General features: G+C 32.3%; 1 protein-coding gene and 1 long non-coding RNA gene across 4 annotated transcripts in view; one reads left to right on the top strand and one right to left on the bottom strand.

Annotated features, from left to right (window-relative positions):
* The window catches only part of LOC139519394 (uncharacterized), a 16,828-nt gene extending 7,988 nt beyond the window's left edge, over positions 1-8,840 (bottom strand). The window contains exons 1-3 of one of the 3 annotated variants that reach the window (XR_011663579.1): positions 8,554-8,840; positions 5,258-5,360; positions 2,053-2,174 (exon numbers count right to left, since the gene is read on the bottom strand). This is a non-coding gene — a long non-coding RNA (uncharacterized lncRNA). Of the gene's footprint in view, positions 1-2,052; positions 2,175-5,257; positions 5,361-8,394 lie in introns of all 3 variants that reach the window. The other 2 variants (XR_011663578.1, XR_011663577.1) reach the window with 2 other exon arrangements.
* LOC139519393 (zinc finger protein 532-like) lies at positions 8,477-23,980 on the top strand. The gene is made up of 5 exons (XM_071311440.1): positions 8,477-8,581; positions 13,196-13,727; positions 15,679-15,741; positions 17,038-17,121; positions 19,023-23,980. The coding sequence occupies exons 2-5, from the start codon at positions 13,290-13,292 to the stop codon at positions 23,823-23,825; spliced, it is 5,388 nt and encodes a 1,795-aa protein (XP_071167541.1). The 5' UTR covers positions 8,477-8,581; positions 13,196-13,289; the 3' UTR covers positions 23,826-23,980.

Below are 23,980 nucleotides of genomic sequence, written 5' to 3'. Positions count from 1 at the left end.
GCTTTACTCTTTATCTTATATTTGTATATTTAAAAAAAAAAAAAAAAAAAAAATTGCTTCCTAATAGAAAGATGTATTGATTAGATAATATCTATAGATTTATATATTATATATTGCTATTATATTTGTGTATATTATGTTGTAAATTGGAAGTTATAAATAATAAAAATAAAAAAAAAAAAAAGAAAATGCTTATTTGGGTCCTTTTTGGACCCTAATTCCTAAAATGCCAGGACCAAAACTCCCAAAATCAATCCCAACCTTCTTTTTGTAGTCATAAACCTTGTGTTAAAATTTCATAGATTTTTATTCCTTTTTACTAAAGTTAGAGTGCGAAAACTAAAAGTATTCGGACGACGACGACGCCAACGTGATACCAATATATACAACCAAAAAATTTTCAATTTTTGCGTTTGTATAAAAAGCAACATACTGATAATAAATAAAAAATTTAATATATATTGGGATTTAAATTCAATTATGATTTCAGAAATACGTATATTGTAGTTCCTGACCATTCCATAAAACAAAATGGGGTTTTCATAGAGAAAATATTTTGTTATAGTACACTGTAACAATCTCATATAAGAAAACCTTTTTTTAGAATAATGTTCTCATACTACTCCTATTTCAATCTACTCATGTTAAGTTTACTAGTTTAGCAATGCTAAATGTCTTTTAATTTTTCCTTTTTTTTTAACTATGAATTATTAAGCTTAAATGACATTTAGAGCAACATATCCTTCCCACTCTTAGCCACAGATTTTTTATTCTTTCACCCATACAGAAATTGCTAACAAAAGCACACAAGTTTCACATGTGAAGCACATGAGATGCAAGTAAGAATTGTACGCAAATCAGGTTGCTCATATGTGCAGTTTGGTAGTTCATATGTGCCCACAAAAATCTAACATAATGCTCACGTGTGCAATTCAAACCTCAGGTGAGCTTTTATCCTCCATGTTAGTTTTATGTTAGTTTTGTACCTTGAAAGGTTTTTCCATTCTTCTAACCATTTAAAACTAACCTAGTACATCATTGCTCATATGAGCTTTTTCAAAATGACATGCCCAGTCATGTACTTCCTGTAAATTCAAATTCATGAAAAGCATGCAATAATTGGAGGGAGATGGATATGAAAAATGTTAAGTCCTACATTGTGCTATTTGAAGAAAATAACATTGTTGAAATCTGATAAAACCAGTGTGGCTGTGGTTAATTATTTATAAGTTATATCATTTCTATTTCATTATGTTCATTTTTGTGTCAGATTTTGAAATATATTACAATTTTAAGTCCTTTATGGGAATATATATGCAGGTTGCTTCAAAATTAGTACTACATGTATAAAGATTTTTCCTTTTAAAACTTTTTGAAATACAGTACTTATTAATCAAAGACATTCATTATGTACTAAACTTGCAAGTCCCTCTATTAGTTTTATAATGTTATGTTATGTTTTTAGTCATTATCATGATTATTGTTTAAATAAAAAAAAGACCAAATGATATGAAAATCATAATTAACTGACAATAATTAAAGAATAACTCTTTTAACATGATGTAGTTATTTTTTTTTCAACTGATATTTAAGATTTTCATTTAAATTTGAAAAATATTCCTATTTTGAAGCAGCCATTTTGTTTTGGTCAACTATAATATTCATGTGTGCAACTGCTCATATGAGCAATCTAATAAAATGCACATGTGAAACAAAAGCTCATATGAGCAGTTGCACGTGAGGTTTTTAACATGCAAATTAGGTTAGTTTCATATGTGCAATTTTTTTGCTCACAAAATGCTCACCTAATTTGCATGTTAAAAAACTTGTGTGCAATCATGTTAGTTTCTAACGTGAGCATCATATGTGCAACTTATGTGCAACATGTTAGCACTTTTTGGTAAGGGCAAGTCAAATATCATTATATATGGTAACCATCATGTGTATTGAAATTTTTCTACCAGATATTGAATAAGATAAGTGAAGTACAAATGTACTAGTATGGGAAAATGGAGTCAACATTCATTGTGGCCATCTTTATATAATATATACCTTGGATAAATGTTCATTGTAGATGATGTTGTGCCAGGAAACATTAATTCTGTTTTTATAATTGGTCACATGACTGGTCAATGATTTCAAGATTTACATTTCAATATGTTTAATTCAATCACCTGGAAAAAAAAACCATAATAATTTACAGTAAAATTCATACACTGTGAACAACTAATATGTAAAAAAAAGAAATTAAGAATGAAAATGGAGAATGGGTCACAGATATAACAACCCAACCAAAGAGAAGAAAACCGCTCAAGACCACCAATGGGTCTTCAACACACCGAGAATTCTTTAAGCTCAAATGTATGTGGGTTTTTCAATTATTTTTTGACAAATATTGCTATACAGAGAAATACATAGCATTTTGTAATTTTAATATCTGAGTATTTATTATAAAAGAATTGCTTGAAACGGTCATGGACAGGATCTTAAGAATAATCACCTCTCTGAAATTTGTTGTTTATCATAAATCAGTTTTCTTAAAGTGGATCTTTGTGTAAAAATATAATTGTGTATTCGTTATACCAATTGTCAATTGATTTTTAATTAGGTCATGTTTAAATGCATATTGGCTATTTAACCAGATTTCTAACAGAAAATCATAAGTGTATCTCATTTAGTAAAATTTTTCATTCAATTGACCTTCACCTTCACCAAGTGTTCAGGGTGGTTTAGGCTCATTAGATTCTGTATTCTTAAAGGAGATTTCCTAAACATTTGATTTGAATGGTTTATATGCTAAATTTGTTTTATTGACTGTAAATTCAGAAATTATTGTGTGCATATTATTGCGATTTTGCAATTTTAGACTTAGTCATATGAAACCTTAAATTTAAAAAAAATGATGCATATGTTTTTATGCCCCACCTACGATAGTAGAGGGGCATTATGTTTTCTGGTCTGTGGCTCCGTTCGTTCGTTCGTTCGTTCATTCGTTCGTCCGTCCGTCCGTCCGTTCGTTCGTCCCGCTTCAGGTTAAAGTTTTTGGTCGAGGTAGTTTTTGATGAAGTTGAAGTCCAATCAACTTGAAACTTAGTATATATGTTCCTTATTATATGATCTTTCTAATTTTAATGTCAAATTAGAGTTCTGACCCCAATTTCACGGTCCACTGAACATAGAAAATGATAGTGCGAGTGGGGCATCCGTGTACTGGGGACACATTCTTGTTTTTATGCCCCACCTACGATAGTAGAGGGGCATTATGTTTTCTGGTCTGTGGCTCCGTTCGTTCGTTCGTTCGTTCGTCCGTCCTTCCGTTCGTTCGTCCGGCTTCAGGTTAAAGTTTTTGGTCGAGGTAGTTTTTGATGAAGTTGAAGTCCAATCAACTTGAAACTTAGTATATATGTTCCTTATTATATGATCTTTCTAATTTTAATGTCAAATTAGAGTTCTGACCCCAATTTTACGGTCCACTGAACATAGAAAATGATAGTGCGAGTGGGGCATCCGTGTACTGGGGACACATTCTTGTTTATAACTAAATTGATAGTTTTCATTATCAAACCAATATTATTATTTACAGTGCTTATATAGCGCTTATCTAAATAAACATTTACTCTAAGCGCTTTACAATGCATAAAAAAACAAAAAAACAGTGATAAAAAACCTATGTACATATACTTTTTTCTGAAGAAAATTCTTTGATTTTTCCACATTTAGATAAAGTTTACTTTTTAATTGCTTGCTTCCAGGAATCATTTCTCCGACATATTTCTGTATGCAAAGTGACCTTAGCTTGACCTGTCTCATAAAATTCTGGTGATCGCAATACACATGAGCTCTAATTGATATAAACTATAATCTGATTGTACATGTACATGTTATACATGTGTTCAATATCCATGCTTTTTTGTTGATTGTTTACTGTAAGGTGACAATCGGTAAACTTCGGCTTCAAAACACGACAAATAATTAGCCGCCATATTTTCGTATCATAACAGACAGAGAGAAAAAAAAATTAACGATCATGTTTGCGTTAAAAATGATAAAATCCTGCATTGAAGACTAAGTTTATGAAATATACATGCATTGGTTCAAGAATTTAATAAACATTATTTTTCACCAGTCTCTAATTTCATATGACTTTAAATGCGATTTTAATTTTTACAATTTTGAGAAAAATCCTGTTTAATTCATATAAAATATTTCAAAATGCGAATTCAAATCATTGCGTTTACAACTCTGTTGCATTTTTCGCAATAATAAAAACTTCACAATAATTTCTGAATTTACAATATTTTAATATTACAGTACGGTCTTGCTCAGCTTCACATACTAATCAAACTAATAAAATTTATAATATACAGTAGATTGATAACAAAATATTTATTCCTATATTGTGGAACAGATATACAGACAAAACAAAACAATGTCTCCAAACATATAATAAATTAATCAAAGGGACATAACTGAAATTTTTTTTTTAATCTGAAATTATTTTTTGAGTCATTTCCCTTTGAACAGTCAGAGCTCAGACATAAACAAGTCTATTTCTGTTTTTGACTTAAAGAGGTCAAAACATGTATTTATTATAAAAATGTGTTTTTAATTTCAGACTTATCTAAGTCACAAAATGACAGACTTGTTTAGGTCTATTTATGTTGATGAAAAAACTTAATTTGACTTGGTGGCCAAAGTACACCAACTATGACAGCAAAAACCTGTCTGAGAGTTCACAAGGACTTGAGCTATCTATATTTAATTATCTAATTGAACATCCTTACTAAACACAGATGTTCTACCTCATTAAGTGTGGTTCCAGGTGGTTGCATTGTAAGGCTAACTAACATTATCTCCGATTTTTTAGACTCTCATTCATATTTTTCTTTAGAAGACAAAGCATTGGCTTACAATGTTGTCATTATTTGATTTAGATGCATGACCTTTTTATAAATATGCGTGGGTCTTGAAGTTAACCAATTTTGGTAACTTATCGACTTGTAGGAGTCGATATTTGCAACTTTTTGATTCTGGTCAATTATTTCTTGCTTAATAATATTTGACTTATTAAAAGTCGTATTTTGTCTTGCATTAAAGGGAGACAAATCCTAAAACTTACAAATTTAGACCTCTATGAGTCAAAAGCAGATTCAGACTAATTTATGTCTGAGCTCTGACTGTTGAACATAATCTAGTTTAATTTGTATCTTGCTAAGCAATCACTAATTTTTGAAGTAATATTTTTATCTATACCTACCATATTAATGTATTCAGTGTGATGGTCCGTTCTTATGATGAAATTAATGCATTTATATAGAACATAAACTGAACATGTGTCTTTATTGTAATCCAGTAAACATCTAAAAAAAATCACCAAAATATATAAAAACAAACTGTACTTAAATTTAATCCTCAGATACAATTTATCAGCAAATTATTCATATTTATTGCATCCTAAATTGGTCTAATCAGCAACAAAAAAAAAGAATTTTCTTGAATCCCAACACTGATTATATTTCATGTCAATGTATTTACTTCATTGATCATAAAACGTTTAAGATAAAATGATATCTGAAAATAAGCTCATGTTTGATGTTAATGATTACATATAAAAGGGAAATTTGTCATCTATCTGTTGGTAAAGTTTACCACTGTTTGGCAACAGGTGTTTAAAAACATGAATGTATCCCTAAATGTGTATTATTTGTATAAGCATCTGAACCACAGATCTGGTTATAAAAAAAAATGATTATAAATTTGTTTTATATGATGTTTATGTGGCTAGGACATCTCCTTCTGAACATTATAACATGTAAACTGAAGCCACAATAAAAGAAACAAAGGGGAACACCTCCACTACAAATAGTGTTTGGCTGAAATTGCTTATAATCATCACTGTTGTAACATAGCAATATCAAACAATGTATAGTATAAATAAGTGAATGAAAAGGGGGGAACAACTCCAGCACAACTTTTTTTAAACTTTTGATTTTATAATAATTTCAATTGCCAGAAATAAGCTGGTTTACTTGTCACTGATTTTTATTAAATCATTTTGATATTTTATGGGTAATCTTGATCCTAGAAATGTGGATTTCAGTTCATACCTGCTTGACATTTTTTTTAACTTCCTGTTTGTATTTTTAGGTATTTTAATCAACCATACCAACATAATGTATTAATTTAGTGATTTATCAAATCTGATAAACATGATATATTGAAATGGTCTCTTTGTCACATTCCACATTTCCATTCTCAATTTTATCAATTAAGAATTATAACATTATGTCAAACATAAATGACCTTAAATAACTGCATCTTTTAATAAGCAAATACATAGAAGATTGATAACATATTAGTCAAGCATATCATTGCAGCCACTTTAGACCGTTACTTTTGGACCACCCTTAATCTATCTTCAGTTCTCCTTGTCTAGAAGCAATGCATTGGCTTTCGAACACAGATAGATCAGCTGATCAATATATTGTCTTCATTTCTTTAAATCAACCACTTTATTAGGATATTTATGATTCATGGTGCCACAATCAGGATAGAAAATAGGTTTATCTCAGACCTAAAATACTTTAGATCAGGATAGAAAATAGTTGGATCTCAGAACTAAAATCCTTTAGATCAGGATAGAAAATAGTTGGATCTTAGAACTAAAATCCTTTAGATCAGGATAGAAAATAGGTGGATCTCAGAACTAAAATCCTTTAGATCAGGATAGAAAATAGGTGGATATCAGAACTAAAATCCTTTAGATCAGGATAGAAAGGTGTAATGTTGACTGCTGTTCTCAAGTTTGACATTTTTACCTACTATGTTTCTTTGTTTTGTTCACATGTGACGTCGTTGTCAACATAATAGAATTTTGTGCAACTGTCATACAAGTGACAGGTTAAGTTATAGATAGCTATAAAATCAGGTTCAATTCCACCATTTTCTACATAGTATATGTAAATACCTGAACCAAGCAGGGGCGGATTCAGCCATTTTGAAAAGGAAGGTTCCTAACCCAGGACAAAGGGGGGGTTCCAATTACATGTCCCCATTCAAATGCATTGATCGTCCAAAAAAAAGGGGGGGGTTCCAACCCCCTGAAACCCCCCCTCCCCCCCCTTTGGATCCACCCCTGCCAAGTCAGGTATATGACAGTTTTCATCCATTGGTTTGATGTGTTTGAGCTTTTGATTTTTGCCATTTCAATAATTACAGGATTTTCATTCTTAATTTTCCTCAGAGTTCAGTATTTTTGTTATTTTAATGCTTACCCTCTCATTACTTTGTCAAACCTTTTGGATATTATAGATGTGATAATCTATCAAGAGCACTATACATAAATGAATGACGTACAAGAAAGTTGCATGTCAACAATATTGAGTTCCAGATCCGCAACCTTAAAACCTTACAGACTTATCTATGCAATTTTGAAGATAGATCGAGGTGTATGTTAATTCCTTATTAAATTTTTCAACTCTAAAAATATAAGGTAGATTAACCTTAAGAGGAAAATTTATCTGTAACTGTTTTTATTGTTATGAACTTGTTTTTGCCAGAAAATGCAGTGAAAAGGGACACAAGCTGATATTCACTTAAGAAGGAGCCATGTATATATAACTGTTATCCATAAGGTACAAAATGGTCCACATGCATATAAATTATTCATGAGGTGCAGTATGGCATATATACATGTTTGAACTTTTAAATATAATTAATAAAGTAACGAAATAGCATACATAGAAATTTAATACATCATAATTCATGTAACTGGAAGGAAATGGTGAACATAAAATATTCCATCAGGTACATGTATATGAAAAAGAGGGACAGTCAAACTCCTAAATCGAAAATAAACTGATAACGCATGATGGCTTAAAATGAAAAGGACAAACAGACAAACAATAGTACACATGACATGACAACATAGAAAACTAAAGAATAAAAAACACGAACCCTACCAAAAACTAGGGGTGATCTCAGTTGCTCAGAAAGGGTAAGCAGATCTAGTACAAAATGGTCAGGGATGAAATGTTTGTTGTTGGGTAAGGAATGGATAGGGAACGAAATGACTATATTTCGCAGTATAATAACTTAATAAGGTTCTTTCTAAATGTCATTCATGAATATATTTTTCTGACTAACATTATTGTGCATCTCATGATCAGACAATGCTTTTAATGCAGAATGTAAAAAATCTTTTATGCCAATCTGACATAAATTGTATAATCTATGGGCAATTGTGTGCAGTATGTCAGTAAATTGTTTTGTAATCACTAAGCAAATGCTAAGGGTAGAAAAAGGGGGAGGTAGGTTTATATGGAAATGTTAGTTCTAATATTTTGCCTATGTATAGATTTTCAACATTTGTAATATTTATAAATTTATATTAACCTTATCGATATAATTTGTACAAGCCAAATAAGTTATTTTGTACTTTCATTTCACATGTTTACCTTGCTTGTAAGCGGTTTTTGAGAATTGTGGGATAGATCACGTGACATGCTGATCGAAAAAAAAAGAGGATGATTTTTCTCCAACTGGTCAACATACTTTCAAAACATCAATAACGTAACACATGGTAAGATACTATCGACAACAACATTCCAAAACTGATGCACTATTGCAATAATACATAATTAATTGCCATCCGAAATTACACATTGAATCGTCGACATTTAAGTGACACAGTTTTTGTTATTGATCCGGAAGATAACTCGACGGCCATTTTGATAATATATTGATTGAACAAAACCTGTTTACTGCGAAAACAAGTTCAAGTTGAATTATATCCTACATCTGCATAACAAAATAAATTCGTGCATAGAATGCATATTAAAATAAAGATTATACTCTGACATTGCAAAAGCCTGGCAACAGCAATTATACTGGGTTTTTTTTCAGGCAGTCCTTATGACATGTATGAATAAATATAACTTATAATTCATTCAGCATGCTCCCTCAACATTTTATATTAGATAAATATAAATGGTTTTTTTTCCAGAAACTAATATGTGGTGCGCATTTGAATTTTTTCTAGTTGTAATTTTATTCATGCATTGAAAACTTGTGGAGCGTGCGACATAAAAAAATAATATTCAAAAATACCCATTGACTATTGCGCATGCAGTTTAAAAAAAAAAACATTAATGCAAATAAATAAACATGTTTTCAAGTTTATCAGGTTGGGAACAAACCCCCTATATGGTGATTATACCTGTATAGAGGGATAATCCTTCTTTAGAGCAGTCTTCACAATGAACTGCAAAATCTACAGGCCCGGAGCTCAATTTTTGAAAATTTTTAGTTAGATTCTGTTGGCCTGTAGATATGATTTTTACAGGCCCGAGAGCAATTTTACCAGCCTGGGCTGCCTGGGCTGCCACTCAGCGTGAAGACTGTTAGAGGGTAAAAATTATCCCTCTATAGAGGGGTATTTTTGTTTGCACTGGATTTAAAGCAAATTAGGGCAGAATGGCATTTTCTAGTTCTATTGGCTATAATCTCTAGCATTATATGCATCAACATATGCACTTTACTAAAAATTGGGATAACCAGTTTTCTGCTAAAGTGACAAAACTTGCAATCTATTGTATACCTATCTGAACACCTGATTAACAACAAAAGGAATAGTTCATGTTAAATCTAACAATAGAAATTCTGTTCAGTGAGGCATAAGTGAGTAGAATTTGTAACAAAAAAAAAGATCTGGCGTGACATTTGGAACAAATTTCATAGGAAATATGTTCTGCCGGAACTTATATCACAGAAAATATGTTCCAGCACTGTAAAATTTGTTCCGGAACAAATTTTTTGACCAAATATGAAATAAGTTCCGGAACAAATATCATAGCTCCATGAATTTTGTGCCAGTTAATATTAAAAGTTTTAAATAAGTTCCTGTGATATTAGTTTAAGACCAATATGTACATATTTCAAAGAAATCAATAAATAAGTTCTTCTCAAACCTATTTTCACTGAAATAAAGTACCTTTGCAACATATTGCACAGCGAAACATTTTCTTGTTACACTTAAATTTTATAAATCAAGCTAAATGCTGTACTGAGCAGTGATTGGGAAGGACGTGCGCCCTGCGCCTATAGCGCATATTGACAATAAATGGCGCATACAGTGACAAATGTAAGCGCCCACGTGGCGCACAATATTTTTCACTTCGTTTCGAAACGTTTAGATATCATCAAATGAATTTCCGATCGTGTTCCGTGCGCCATGTGTATGTACACAACTGCGTAATGTTCCTCCAATAATAGGAGCACCTATATATTTTTGGGACGTCTCGGGTGTTTCCCTATGATAATAGAACCATGCGATGTAACATCTCGGGTGTTTTCCTATTGTAATAATAGAACCATGCGGTCTAACTGATAACCCGAAAAACGTAATTAAGCATCATTCATGATATATATTTTTTTGTAAACAACTTTACATTTGTGAAATTTGGCTAGTACAGACGAGATCTAACTCTAATAATAATCTCATGTAGTTTAGCTTGTTATTATTTCGATTAAAGAACCAGAAAGACTTTTTAGGAATATAGTTTTTGTCTCCATAAAAGACGCTTTATTGTCCTTGTCATTTTTTGGTCTTTGGCTCGTTTTGACATTTTGCAAACATGACTTCAGCGATTTGTTGTTTTGTTCTATGAATTAATGGTACTCTATACTGTTATTCTTGTCACCGTGATGACGTTTTAATAATACAAGAAGTGCAGAGGAAATGCCTGAAATGTCCTCTGATACGGAACGTCTGGAATAAGTATGGTATCGACGAAGACCCAAATTTAATGTACAAAAAAAACCCCATGAACATGAACAAGGCAACAGTACCAGTTTAAACATTGTAAATAAAGGTTAACTTAATTACAATGTATTGTTGGGATTGGAAGAAGTTATTGTATATTCATTGAAATTGAAATTACAAAATCACAGGAACAATATCAATGATTTTATTTAAAATCATAAAGGTAAGTACCAACACCTCTTTGCCAAAATATACTGATACTTTTTTTTTTTTTTTTTTTTACAGAAGTCAATTCAAAGGGCCCACTCATTTGACAACATGGCCCATTATTTTTTAAAATGGCCCATTGAATTCATTTTTGAGGGGCCCTGGGCCCATAGTTAAAAAAACCTTCCAGATCACTGACTGAGTGTGCTGGCATTGGATACATGTGCAATTGAAGGGATGACTGTAAAGTTCTACAGGATAAAGCGATGGTAATTTAGCATAATTTGTATCTATGTTATATGTGGTATTCCTCCTTGGTTCCTGTTAACTGTCATGGCCCTGTTTCTAGTCATACATGTACATTGTACTTGTCATGGAACAGTTTCAAAAGAGTGTGTCTTTTGTTTCTTCGTGTCTTTTGGAAACATTAATCAGTTATTTTGTCCTTTTCAAATTCGTTCATATGTTCTACATGTTCATCTTTGACTTTAATTTTTTCTGAAAGATTTCTCTTATCCTACTCTTTTCTGGCTCAAAGTGGGACTGTTATTTTGATGCTTTTTACGTTTATAATTAAACATTTGCTATAGTCCACAAGGTTCTTATTGGATGATTTACATTTTTCATTTGTTATATTATCAATATATTATACTTATTTTTATAATGCACTTGAACGATAAACTTTAAACTCATTGATGACAAATGTTCAGTATATTAAGATAACCTGTTTAACCAGTGGAACATATTTCACAGACTAGGAACTTATTCTACCAGGTGAGGAACAAATTTCACAAACCCAGAACTTATTTCACCAGGTAAGGAACAAATCTCATAAACCTGGAACCTATTTCACTAAGTATTAGGAACACATTTCACCAGGTAAAGTGTGGAACTTATTTCATAGAGATGGAACAAATTATATTGAAATTATCTATGAAAAAAGTTCTCCCAGAACATATTTCCTGTGATATTCCTGTGATATTAGTTCCACTGGAACTTTTGTCACAGGAACAAATTTTGGCTCACAAATTTACCTGATCATCACAGCTTTCAATCATGGTTGACAATAGATTTTATATTTAGTCAGATAAGCATCAAACTGGGCATGTGCATATTAAATTAAGTACATCAATTGGTGCATCAACTATTCCAGGTTACTGCCATAATAAGAAGAGAATGCCATTCTGCCCTAATTTGCTTTAAATCCAGTGCAAACAAAAATACCCCTCTATAGAGGGATAATTTTTACCCTCTAAAGAAGGATTATCCCTCTATACAGGTATAATCACCATATAGGGGTTTGTTCCCAACCTGTTTATACTTCTAATCATTTTCTGTGCATTATTTTTATTTATATTTGCTTGAGGGGTGAATTGGAATTAAAAATGCAATTGAAAAAAAACTATTTCGCTCAATTACGTAAAATATAATGGGTATATATAGAAACCATAATTTGGGAATTCTTATCTGGAGCTCGGATATATCTTCGTATAAATGCATGTATGATATATTGTTATGTTAAATCATTAAACATGTTAACATGGTTAAAGGAGTGCTAGCTTCAAGATCCATTCTAAAATTAAATTACTGTCAATTCATTATTGTTCATTAGATTCCAATTTTTGTGGATTTTGTTGGTACTTAAATTGTCCAACAAATAATTAATTACTTTTAATTCAGAAATTATTGCATGCAATTATTGCAATATTGTCATTTTACACTAATATGCGATTTTAATGTTTTCAATATTGACCAAAATTCAGTTAAATTCATATAAAAAATGTCAAAATGTGAGTGTAAATTAATATTGCGATTATAAATCTGTCCCATTTTTCGCAATAATAAAAATATCGCAATAATTTCTGAATTTACAGTATGCAGAGGCATGTATGCAGACCTCGGCATGACCAATACATTAAATATCTGCAAACATTCAAGTTTACCTAGACCTCAATCCATGTAAATTGGTACCCACGAAAATAAGTGAATTCACAGTATTTTGTTCAAATAAACTTTGATGATGAACTACATTTTTTTCATGTATTCACTTGTCATGGTTGTTGTCTGTCACATGTACATTGTATCAATAATATATATATAAGCAAATTATGATGTGAAGAAATGCTAAAAAATAAAGTAATATATAAATATAATTATTATTTGTAGGATTCTTTCTGTAGCACTATTAAAGTAAATTCGAAGATCTATATGTTTTTATTTTTACAGGACCTACATGTATCTAAAATAAAATGAAACTATTTAATGAATGGTAAACAGAACAGTTAAAGAGAAATATTAATTGAAGGATGAGTTTGTAGAAATGGAAATAAACAGCCCAACAATTGAACAGGAGACTTTAGTAAATCGTTCCCCAAACTGTGAAATGGAAAGAGCTGAAGAAAACATGTCTGACCAGCGTACAACAGACTTTGTAGAAAACAGCCATTCCATTACTGATTCTAGGAACTCTGAAAGTACAGAGAAACCAGATGATACAACACAATCAGATGAAACAAACATAGAGACTTTGCCATTAACTTCTGCAGGTAAAATGGACTTGGAGGTTGGTAATGGTATGGAGTGTCTTGATGAATTAGATGGATCCCCTAGACCTGCCAATGATGAAAGCCCCAATGATGGAGGTGATCCTGAGAAGGAGGTAGTTACTGATATGGAGTTTCAGGATGGATCTGTTGTACCTGTTACAGATGACACAACCATTGAAGGAAGTAATCCTGTGAATACCGAGGACAATGAGGTATAACTTATCAAATTATCAGCTCAGTATACTGAGGACAATCAAGGGTATAACTTGTCAAATTATCAGCTCAGTATACTGAGGACAATCAGAGGTATAACTTGTCAAATTATCAGCTCAGTATACTGAGGACAATCAGAGGAATAACTTGTCAAATTATCAGCTCAGTATACTGAGGAGAATCAGAGGTATAACTTATCAAATTATCAGTTCAGTATACTGAGGACAATCACTTCAATCAGAGGTATAACTTATCAAATTATCAGCTCAGTGTACTGAGGACAATCAAGGGTATAACTTGTCAAATTATCAGCTCAGTGTACTGAGGACAATGAGGTATAACTTATCAAATAATCAGCTCAGTATACTGAGGACAATCAGAGGTATAACTTGTCAAATTATCAGTTCAGTATACTGAGGACAATCAGAGGTATAACTTATCAAATTATCAGCTCAGTATACTGAGGACAATCAAGGGTATAACTTGTCAAATTATCAGCTCAGTATACTGAGGACAATCAGAGGTATAACTTGTCAAATTATCAGCTCAGTATACTGAGGACAATCAAGGGTATAACTTATCAAATTATCAGCTCAGTATACTGAGGACAATCAGAGGTATAACTTATCAAATTATCAGCTCAGTGTTCTGAGGACAATCAAGGGTATAACTTGTCAAATTATCAGTTCAGTATACTGAGGACAATAAGGTATAACTTATCAAATTATCAGTTCAGTATACTGAGGACAATCAGAGGTATAACTTATCAAATTATCAGTTCAGTATACTGAGGAGAATCAGAGGTATAACTTATCAAATTATCAGCTCAGTATACTGAGGATGATCAGAGGTATAACTTATCAAATTATCTGTTCAGTATACTGAGGACAATCCGAGGTATAACTTATCAAATTATCAGTTCAGTATACTGAGGACAATCAAGGGTATAACTTGTCAAATTATCAGCTCAGTATACAGAAGGACAATCAGAGGTATAACTTATCAAATTATCAGCTCAGTATACTGAGGACAATCAGAGGTATAGCTTATCAAATTATCAGTTCAGTATACTGAGGACAATCAGAGGTATAACTTATCAAATTATCAGCTCAGTATACTGAGGACAATCAGAGGTATAACTTATCAAATTATCAGCTCAGTACACTGAGGACGATCATAGGTATAACTTATCAAATTATCAGTTCAGTATACTGAGGACAATCAGAGGTATAACTTATCAAATTATCAGCTCAGTATACTGAGGACAATCAGAGGTATAACTTATCAAATTATCAGCTCAGTATACTGAAGACAATCAGAGGTATGAATAACTTATCAAATTATCAGCTCAGTATACTGAGGACAATCAGAGGTATAACTTATCAAATTATCAGCTCAGTATACTGAGGACAATCAGAGGTATAACTTATCAAATTATCAGCTCAGTATACTGAGGACAATCAGAGGTATAACTTATCAAATTATCAGCTCAGTATACTGAGGACAATCAGAGGTATAACTTATCAAATTATCAGCTCAGTATACTGAGGACAATCAGAGGTATAACTTATCAAACTATCAGCTCAGTAATTATCCCTAGACTGGCTATCAATGAATATAATTAGATGTTATTTGACATTTTTTACACATTTAGTTCTAAGAAATTTCATTTTGAATTTTCTACTAATTTTTTATGGCAATTGTGCAAAGCACTATTAACCATGAACTAAAATGAGGGAATAGTAGAATATGCCTGAATGGTTAGAACATCAGACATCATCTTCAAAGCAGAAAATAAATTGAACCTTGAAACTAATTTATGATAAGCTGATAAGTGCATGAAATAATTTTCATGTTTATGAAGTTTTCATATATATAAACTGAAGATGATCAATGTTATATTCAACATGTACATATCCCAGTTATCTATTGTATCACATGTATTTGTAGAGTGACAGAACAGTAGCACAAGAAAGTCCCCTTTTACAGAGAGACATTCAAGACAAGAATGAGGTAATATAAAACAGACACTTTATTCATGTTACCCATGTGAGTGAGTGCATGTATAATGGAGTATAATAATATTTTAAAAAGTTATAGTGTATCTCCTCTGAGATTACTCTTTTATATACATTTTCATTTTCTCTATTTCTGACATTTTTTTTTAAAGTAAATTGCAAACCATCCAAATTGCTCTTTAAATTTGTACATTATTTACTGCCAAATAAACCTATCATTTATCTCAAGATTATTTACTCCAAGAGATCAATTCCCTATATAGCCCCTTTTCCTGATAAACTTACATGTAGCAGTACCGTACCCTTGCAATGAAAACAAATTCTTACCATAAATAGAACTCTAGACTCCTATGAAGAACATATATAGGGCCCCAAAGAATAAATAATGGTCAAAAATCCACATGTCCTAAATACATCCTATTCATGAACATTAGAGAAATTTATCAATGAAATACATGTATATGCTCATATATTCAAGTTACAAAATGGTGTAATACTTGTCAAGAAAATCTCAGAACTTTTGCAAGGTGCAGGAATCTAATATCTGTTCTTAGTTCTAAAAATATTAATGATGTTATTGTTCAAGTCATCTTTGAAAAATTGGAGTTATCTTCCTTTGACCAGATTGTTAACTGAATCAACTACAACCAATAATTTATACATTGCAATATTTAATTTTAATTCCACTGATAAATTAAAGCAATCTTAACCCTGAAGCACTTTGATTATTGAATCAGATAAATTACTTGACATTCCAACAATAACTCAGTTTACTGATTTTATGAGTGAACCTCAACTTCACCTACGTGTTGTTGTTAACTTTCAAACAGAAATCCAATTGTATTCATGTTCTGCATACAAAGTTTAGTGTTTGGCATTGGCACTTTTGAATTTCTTTAAACAAATTCAACATATTTTATTAAACTCCTTATTTTGAGTTGAACTTGAACTAAAAAATCCTGATTCGTTTGTTGGTTTGCACCGGAAATGTTCTTGGAAATCTAACATTTAGTAAGTTGTTGGGCAAAAAAAAGAATTAATAAAAAAAATATTTTTGTAATGAAATATCAGTTGGACTATTCCTAAGAAAGAGATATTGATTTTGTGCAGCCTTAGTTAAACATGTACATGTATGCATGCATTGGTTCAATAATATCCATATCATTATAAATATCAGATACTCATTTCGTTTTACCTTTACTGATTATGTGAAATTTAAAACAAGAACTTTATTTATCAACCTAAAATTCTGATATGAATAAGACCTGTAATGATTACTTATTTCTTTCAGATAAACCTATTTAGTTCAAGTGAAGAATCCTCATCAATGGAAGTTGCAAAGGGAGATAATTGTCACGTACAGGAGGATAATCAGGTATTGTCATCAAATAAATTATCTCCCTTGATAATTGCAAGCAGGGTTTCCGCTGGCGGTCGCCATTTTCGCAATTTGCGAAAAAATAATAATTGTGGCGATAAAAATTCGTCATTTGCGAAAGAATTTGGCGAAAGAAATATATAAACCGATTTATTTTCCTCCATCTTGTTTATTTACTTTTTTTTTAGTTTCTCGGACTTTACCCGATCAGACAATACTCGGAATTCACTTTGACCTCATTAAGATTTAGACAGAAAATCAATAATCAGCTGATTGCATTTTATAGCTATTGACAACAAAGGACTAATTTAAAATAAAGGTGTTGATTGAATTGTTTCACAAAATGATATGGTCAAATGGCTTCCGCTATAAATGTCACATACAGAATTTATTTACATATTTGCGACACACGTGTTTGAAGCAAACTTTTGACATCTCTCCCTTTAAAGATAGTTTTGAAAAGAAAGCTGTTGTTGTGACGAAAATTGTTCAAAAGCAAGAAAAGCTCAGATTTAAAACTTTAATTTTTTTATCCTTTGACTTTAATAAAGTCGTTTGAGTGACACATGCACGTGTTTCAAGCATAGTTGTACGTCTCAACTTTTTCATTTACGATGGTGAAGAATAGAAAACTTTCGTTATGAAAAAATCTATCCAAAAGGCTGGGAACAACCCCTCGAATGAGAGTAACCCTTCAATGTAATGACTACACATGAAATGAGGGATCAATTTCATGTGATAAAAGTTTTGTTTTGTTGTAAAAATTACTTCTTAGTACAAAAGGGCACAACAGGAAAAATATATTTATGTTACTTGGCGAAAAAAAAAAAAAGTGGCGAAAACTATATTGTTTTGGCGAAAGAGGTGGCGAAAAAAATAATTGACCCAGGGGAAACCCTGATTGCAAGATTATTTGCAGGTTTTTTCTACACTTCTTTCTACACTTCTTGAAAGAACAGTAGTCTACACTTCTTGAAAGAACAGTAACCTATAACAGTAACCTAATAAAAAAAACCAATCACAGTGACTGTAATATTGACATGTTTAATTTTAATACTATTATTGATGGTTTTTCAAATGTCATCAAATGAAGCAGAGAAACATCCAAAGTTTGAATGATTATTAATATTCTGTATATCTCTGTTTTACTAGATACTGTCAAGACAAAGGCTTATGACCTCATACATTCCCTTTAATTATTTTTTTTTGACTGAAAAAAAACCATCACTTGTAAATTTGAAAAGCTTGATATGGAAAATCATCACACAATAATCAAAGCAAAATTTGAAAAAATATTAAAAAATCAAGCATTGTGATTTTTTTAATTGTTTATTTTGGTGTGCTTCATGTAATTAACAGTCTTTCTTTTTTTTTTAACTTGGTACAAAAGGAAGAGTGTTGAGGAATTTACTCTATTCTTTTAGAAGTTATAGTTTTAATTATTTTTTACTTTTTTTTTTGTCTTTCAGTATGTTCATCAATGATTTTTAATTTCATAACTGCTTGAATTGTAAGAAATAGTTTTTAAAAAGTCATCTTTTATAAACAATTAAGGATTGATATTTTATTTGTAGAATGTATCACATAACAGCAATACAGAAATTAGATGTTTGAAATACTTAATGAAAAGAAGATAAATACTTTAATCAAAGGGAGATAATCAAAAGAAAAACTGAGAAAAATATTAAATTTTGTCTGTGATATAATTCTTGTTTTTTTCTGTCAACACTTGTATTTCCTTGGGTAAATTACACAAAAACCCTCATTTTAAATCTTACAATTATAATATTACAGTAAATAAAATAAAATTAAATTGTGTTTATATATGTAACTGTAAACACCCAACAACTAATGAGAAATTATACCAATACATAATGGATGTTCTTAATTTATTTCAGGTTGGAGATGATTGTGCCGATGAGTTTTCTATGAATGATCAAGCACATGTAACAACTGATAACAAGTTGGATGTCCAGGAATCCAGACAAATAGCAGATTCTACTAATTTTGATAGAGCAAATGATATAAATGACTCTGAAGAGAGTTATCAAAGCAGTGAGGATGAACCAAATGCCTCCACGAGTTGCAGTCCAAATAATGTCAGTCTGCCGAATGTGGAGGAAAAGCAAATTTCAGATCAGACAGTTTCAAGCTCAGATAATCAAAATGAGGAAGAACCAAACATTAAATCAAAACAAAATGAGAATATTTGGGACAAACTCCAAGAAACAGGTCAGTTTAATAGTAGCTTTGAAACTCCTTCCATGGGAGATAACTCATGTACACAGAAACATTTAGAGAATCAGCCAATAACAAATGAGTTACAACCATCAGTGAACCCGGCATCTTCTGAGTACAAGATGTCTGACTCAAAAAGGGAGATAACTACAGATGATGATGTTATGGACTTCTCTATAGAAATTCAAGGGGATAGCAATGAAGATTGCAGGGAACATGAAGTTACAGGAGATCAAAGTACTCAAAAACAAGCTGATGATGATGATCAGCTAATGGAACCTGACTCACAGGACCCCCATTCTGAACCAGCCTCTCAGGGAACTCATTCTAAACAGGACATCACTGCTGAACCTTCCAGTAGCAACTTTTTACAAAAAATCTCAAATGTAATCAGAAAAATTGATTCTTCAAAATCTATTACAGCTCAAAAGAAAGACAGAGATAATATTTTTTCTGTGCTGAGAGCAGAAATTACACATGAGAATACCTCAAATTCTGAAAAAGATGATACTTTTATCCAAGATTCTGATCATAGAATGGACATTGCATATTCTAAGGAGAAAATGTCAGACGTGGATGAGCAAACTCAGATTGATAAAGAAATGCCTAAGACGTCAGAAGAAATTCAAGCAGTGGAAGTTCAGAATAGTGAGATTTCTTTAAATAAAACCACTGTTATTTCACTGGAAGAAAGTTTAGATGGTAAAGAAACCACAGAAATTAATGCTGAACTACCAGATCAACACAGCAATGAAAATGAACCTGATCATAGCAAAAGTCCAACACCAGGTCTTCAGTCATCTTCTTCAGTTAGTAGCCAAGTAACAGTTGACACTGCAAACAAAACCAATGAGCCAGAAATTATTTCACCACTTAGGACTGAAGGGGACAGGTCATTTATGCAGGCTTTAATACCTGCAAGTCAGTCAGATGCAACTACAAGTTTACCAACAGTTGCAATTAAAACCGAAAACAGTTTTAGTTTGGGACCAATGGAAGAATCTGGGGATATTCTAGATATTTTAGCTCCAACAAACTCTGAAACATCGACTACAAATTCTAGTCCAACTGATAAAAGTAATACACCATTGTCAACAGTTTCAACATCTGGAACATTCCATCCACCTGCAGGTATCAGAATAAAACAGGAACCAGTTGATACTTATAACAATAAATCCAATATGATGGCCAGTCCAATGCCACCAGCAATTTCAACATCAAACAGTCTTGAGCATTTGTCAAGACAAGTCGATAATCTAGTAAGGCCAAGAATACACAATATAGCTAGAAAAAGCACAACAGGGAGACCACATTCAAACAGAAGACCAAAGCCTACACCACCTGTAGATATGAGCTGTAATTCCTATCCCAATGATAATGTGTCCATCACTCCTCTACAGATACAGCCCAGCATGCTGCCAAGAAGTAATGTTACTAATGTTATACAGGCAGGACCAAGGGTAATGCTGCAGCCACAGGCACCACCAACAATTGTTGTGTCATCTTCTAGTTTGTTATATCCTGTACCTCCTGTACCCAGTGTACAAGTTGTACATTCCAGACAAGGACAACCTGTTCAATCTAAACCAGGACCTGTAGCCACCCAGGTTCAAACTTTAACTGTAGTGTCTAACGGAAAGACATTAAATGTTCCAGCGTCTTCAGTGTTTACAGTAACCAAAGTAGGTCCATCAACAAGTACTTCTAAAGCTGCCTCACAACAGTTGCCATTATCTAAAACTACAATCAATATCGACACAGTTGGGTTAAGTGCCATAACAGAACTGATAGCCAGGAAAAACCCAATACCTAACTATAAACCACCACCAGTTCCAGATAATTTAAAATCTATTATTGCAGAAGAAAAGTGCAAAAACATTTGCTATGAATGTGGAGATACATTCCTATTCGAGTCTAGCTTGAAAGTTCATAGATCAAGAACAAGTATGTCTTTAAGCTACAGATGTGAAGAATGTAAATCAACAAAGATCTTCTTCAACAAATGTCAGTTTTTAGGGCATTTGAGAAATCATTTGAATATTGACAAGTCACAAGCTGTGCCTATTCATATAAAGTCTGACTCAATTTCCATAACAACATTGGACCATGGTTCAAACATGAACTACTTGTTCAAATGGCTTGATGATATAGATACAAAACCAGAGTCACTTCCAACAAGACCAAAGGTGAATCAGTCAGTGGTCAAACCAAAAGAAGTCCTGAAAAAAACAGTACTTGTTCATTGTCCTGCAAAAGACCAGTCACTGTCAAAACCAGTAAAAAGTACTACGATAAAGAAGGAAGAAGGATTTCATAGATGCCATGAGTGTGGAGGTATTTATAAACAAGTGTATAAACATTTTGGCTATGATAACGAGGAAATGTGTACACAGTACTCGTGCACTACATGTAAGAAACTACATCCAACTATTTGTTCAGCAAGAGCACACAAGCGAATCCACGACGACAAGGAACCATACATTTGTCCAGAATGTGGTAAAAGTTTCTCAACATTGTACGTAGACGACAAGATGTCTAATCCCAAAGAGTCCTTTGCCTATCATGTGTATTACACCTGTTTCCACACCTGTCGTATGAGGAAAATCAAATGTACAAAATGTGAGAATGATGTAATATGTACTTCTCTCCAGGATTATCAGTTACATCTATCAGAAAAGTTAGAACAGTATTACAAATGTCAGCATTGTCCAATGGCTTTCAAACTACCACAATCATTTCAGAAACATTTAGCAACTCATGAAAATTTAGGCACTAAAAGAAGCTACAAGGTGATTTATCGATGTCATTTGTGTGATTCAGTGATGGATGATAAATCTGTGTTGGATATACACATAACAAAACATGTGAACGAGGCAAAAATCAAAAGTATTGTGGAGTACCGTTGTAGATTTTGCAAGGAATGGTTCAAAACACGCACAGAAATAAAAGTACACACAAGAAACAAACATGGTAGCATAGTTGACAAGCCAAATAGTAGCGCCAATAAGATGTACACTTGTAAATGTCAAGATTGTGGAAAATATTTCGAACATCTTTCTGAAATCCTAAAGCATGAGCTGTTGATGCATTCTGTCAAGGCATCAGAACAACATATGACAAACTACAAATGTCGCACATGTGGACTCATTATTTTCTATGGTAATGGTGGAAATAAGACACATTACTGTATCAACCCAGATCCAACCAAGGCAGCAACCATTAAACACTTTGAAGCAATGAAAGACAAAAGGCTGGTGAAGAAAGGTACCATTCAATCTGAGGTGGAGGAGGATAGTGGTCCATTTATATGTTCATTATGTTCTAAAGAAGAGACATCTCGTAAATCTTTACAAGGTCATCTGTTATATCATCAGACTAAAGGAGATTTGATCTGTTATATGTGTCAGCTTCAGGAGTTCTCTACCTTAGCAGCAGTACATGAACATCAAAGAGTTTGTCCACAGAAGGTTGAAACACAAACAGATGTGAAGGATACAAAAAAGAAAAGGGTAAGAAAGAAGAAACAAGTACTTCCCTGTATAGAATACCCATGTGATGTCTGTGGCTTTTCTTGCTTCAACAAAACAGATCTAGCTAAACACCACAAAGAACATCACAGCGATACAGGAATCTATCCCTGTCATTTATGTAGCTCAACATACCAGTCACAGGAAATGTTGAGAAAACATATAATGGTGACCCATGAAGGGAGGAAAGTACAACTGTCATGCCATGTCTGTAAAAAACGGGGAATCAAGAAGATGTTTTACTCTAAAGAAAGACTTGAAAAACATTTATCCATGAAACATAAAAATTCCCGACATAAAACCCCAGACTCTGACACTGTGGTAAAAGATACTGATTTAATTGACACTGTTTCAGAATCAGATGCAGCAAATGAATCTGTCAAACGTAAGCATGGTGAACTGGACAATTCTGGTCCATTCAAAAAGTTACGGGTGGATGGTGAAGCGCTCTTCACGTGTGCAAAATGTTCATTCACCAGCAATGAAAGAACAAGCTTTGTAACTCATTTAACAGAACATAAATTGGAGAATTCCGTTCAGTGTTTAGAATGTGGGCTTAATTTTGCTGTAATGCCTTCTTTAAACAAACATTTGTTTATGGTACATAAGATCAGAGATTTTGAAAAGTATTGTAAAGAAAATGATATATCTGAATTACCTGAAGCGTTAATGGATGACAGTGAAATCAGAAAAGGTCTGATAAGTGAAAGTGAAAGTGACGAAGTGGATGTGGAAGAGGATGCAGAACCTCTCAATCCATTGGAGTGTAGAGTATGTTCTAAAGTATTTGAAAATGAGGCTGCAGTCAAATCACATTTACGAACTCATGGTATGGCTTTTATCAGGAATAGACGTGCCAAGGCTTCCTCACAAAGTAAAGATACTGTCAATGGTGGAGAGGATACTAGCTTAAGTGACAGTAGCTCCAAAAATTGATGTCATCAGATTTAAACATTTATAATAGGCTTATAAATGTCTACATACTCACCCTTTAATATAAGGGGTATAGTTGATTCATTGACAACTATACCAGGCATCCCCTTATTTTAATATTAAGATTTCATATTACGGCTTGTTTCCTTTTAACATAG

The sequence above is a fragment of the Mytilus edulis genome, chromosome 4, assembly GCF_963676685.1.
Source record: "Mytilus edulis chromosome 4, xbMytEdul2.2, whole genome shotgun sequence".
NCBI lineage: Eukaryota > Metazoa > Mollusca > Bivalvia > Mytilida > Mytilidae > Mytilus > Mytilus edulis.
The sequence above is the reverse complement of the archived record's forward strand: the minus strand, read 5'-3'. Positions and strand labels throughout refer to the sequence as shown.

Excerpts from the sequence above, each read along its gene's own strand:
- LOC139519393 (XM_071311440.1), top strand. The coding sequence starts at position 13,290 with ATGGAAATAAACAGCCCAACAATTGAACAGGAGACTTTAGTAAATCGT. Across the intron at positions 13,728-15,678 it reads TGAATACCGAGGACAATGAG|AGTGACAGAACAGTAGCACA; the intron begins GTATAACTTATC and ends ATGTATTTGTAG. Across the intron at positions 17,122-19,022 it reads ACGTACAGGAGGATAATCAG|GTTGGAGATGATTGTGCCGA; the intron begins GTATTGTCATCA and ends AATTTATTTCAG.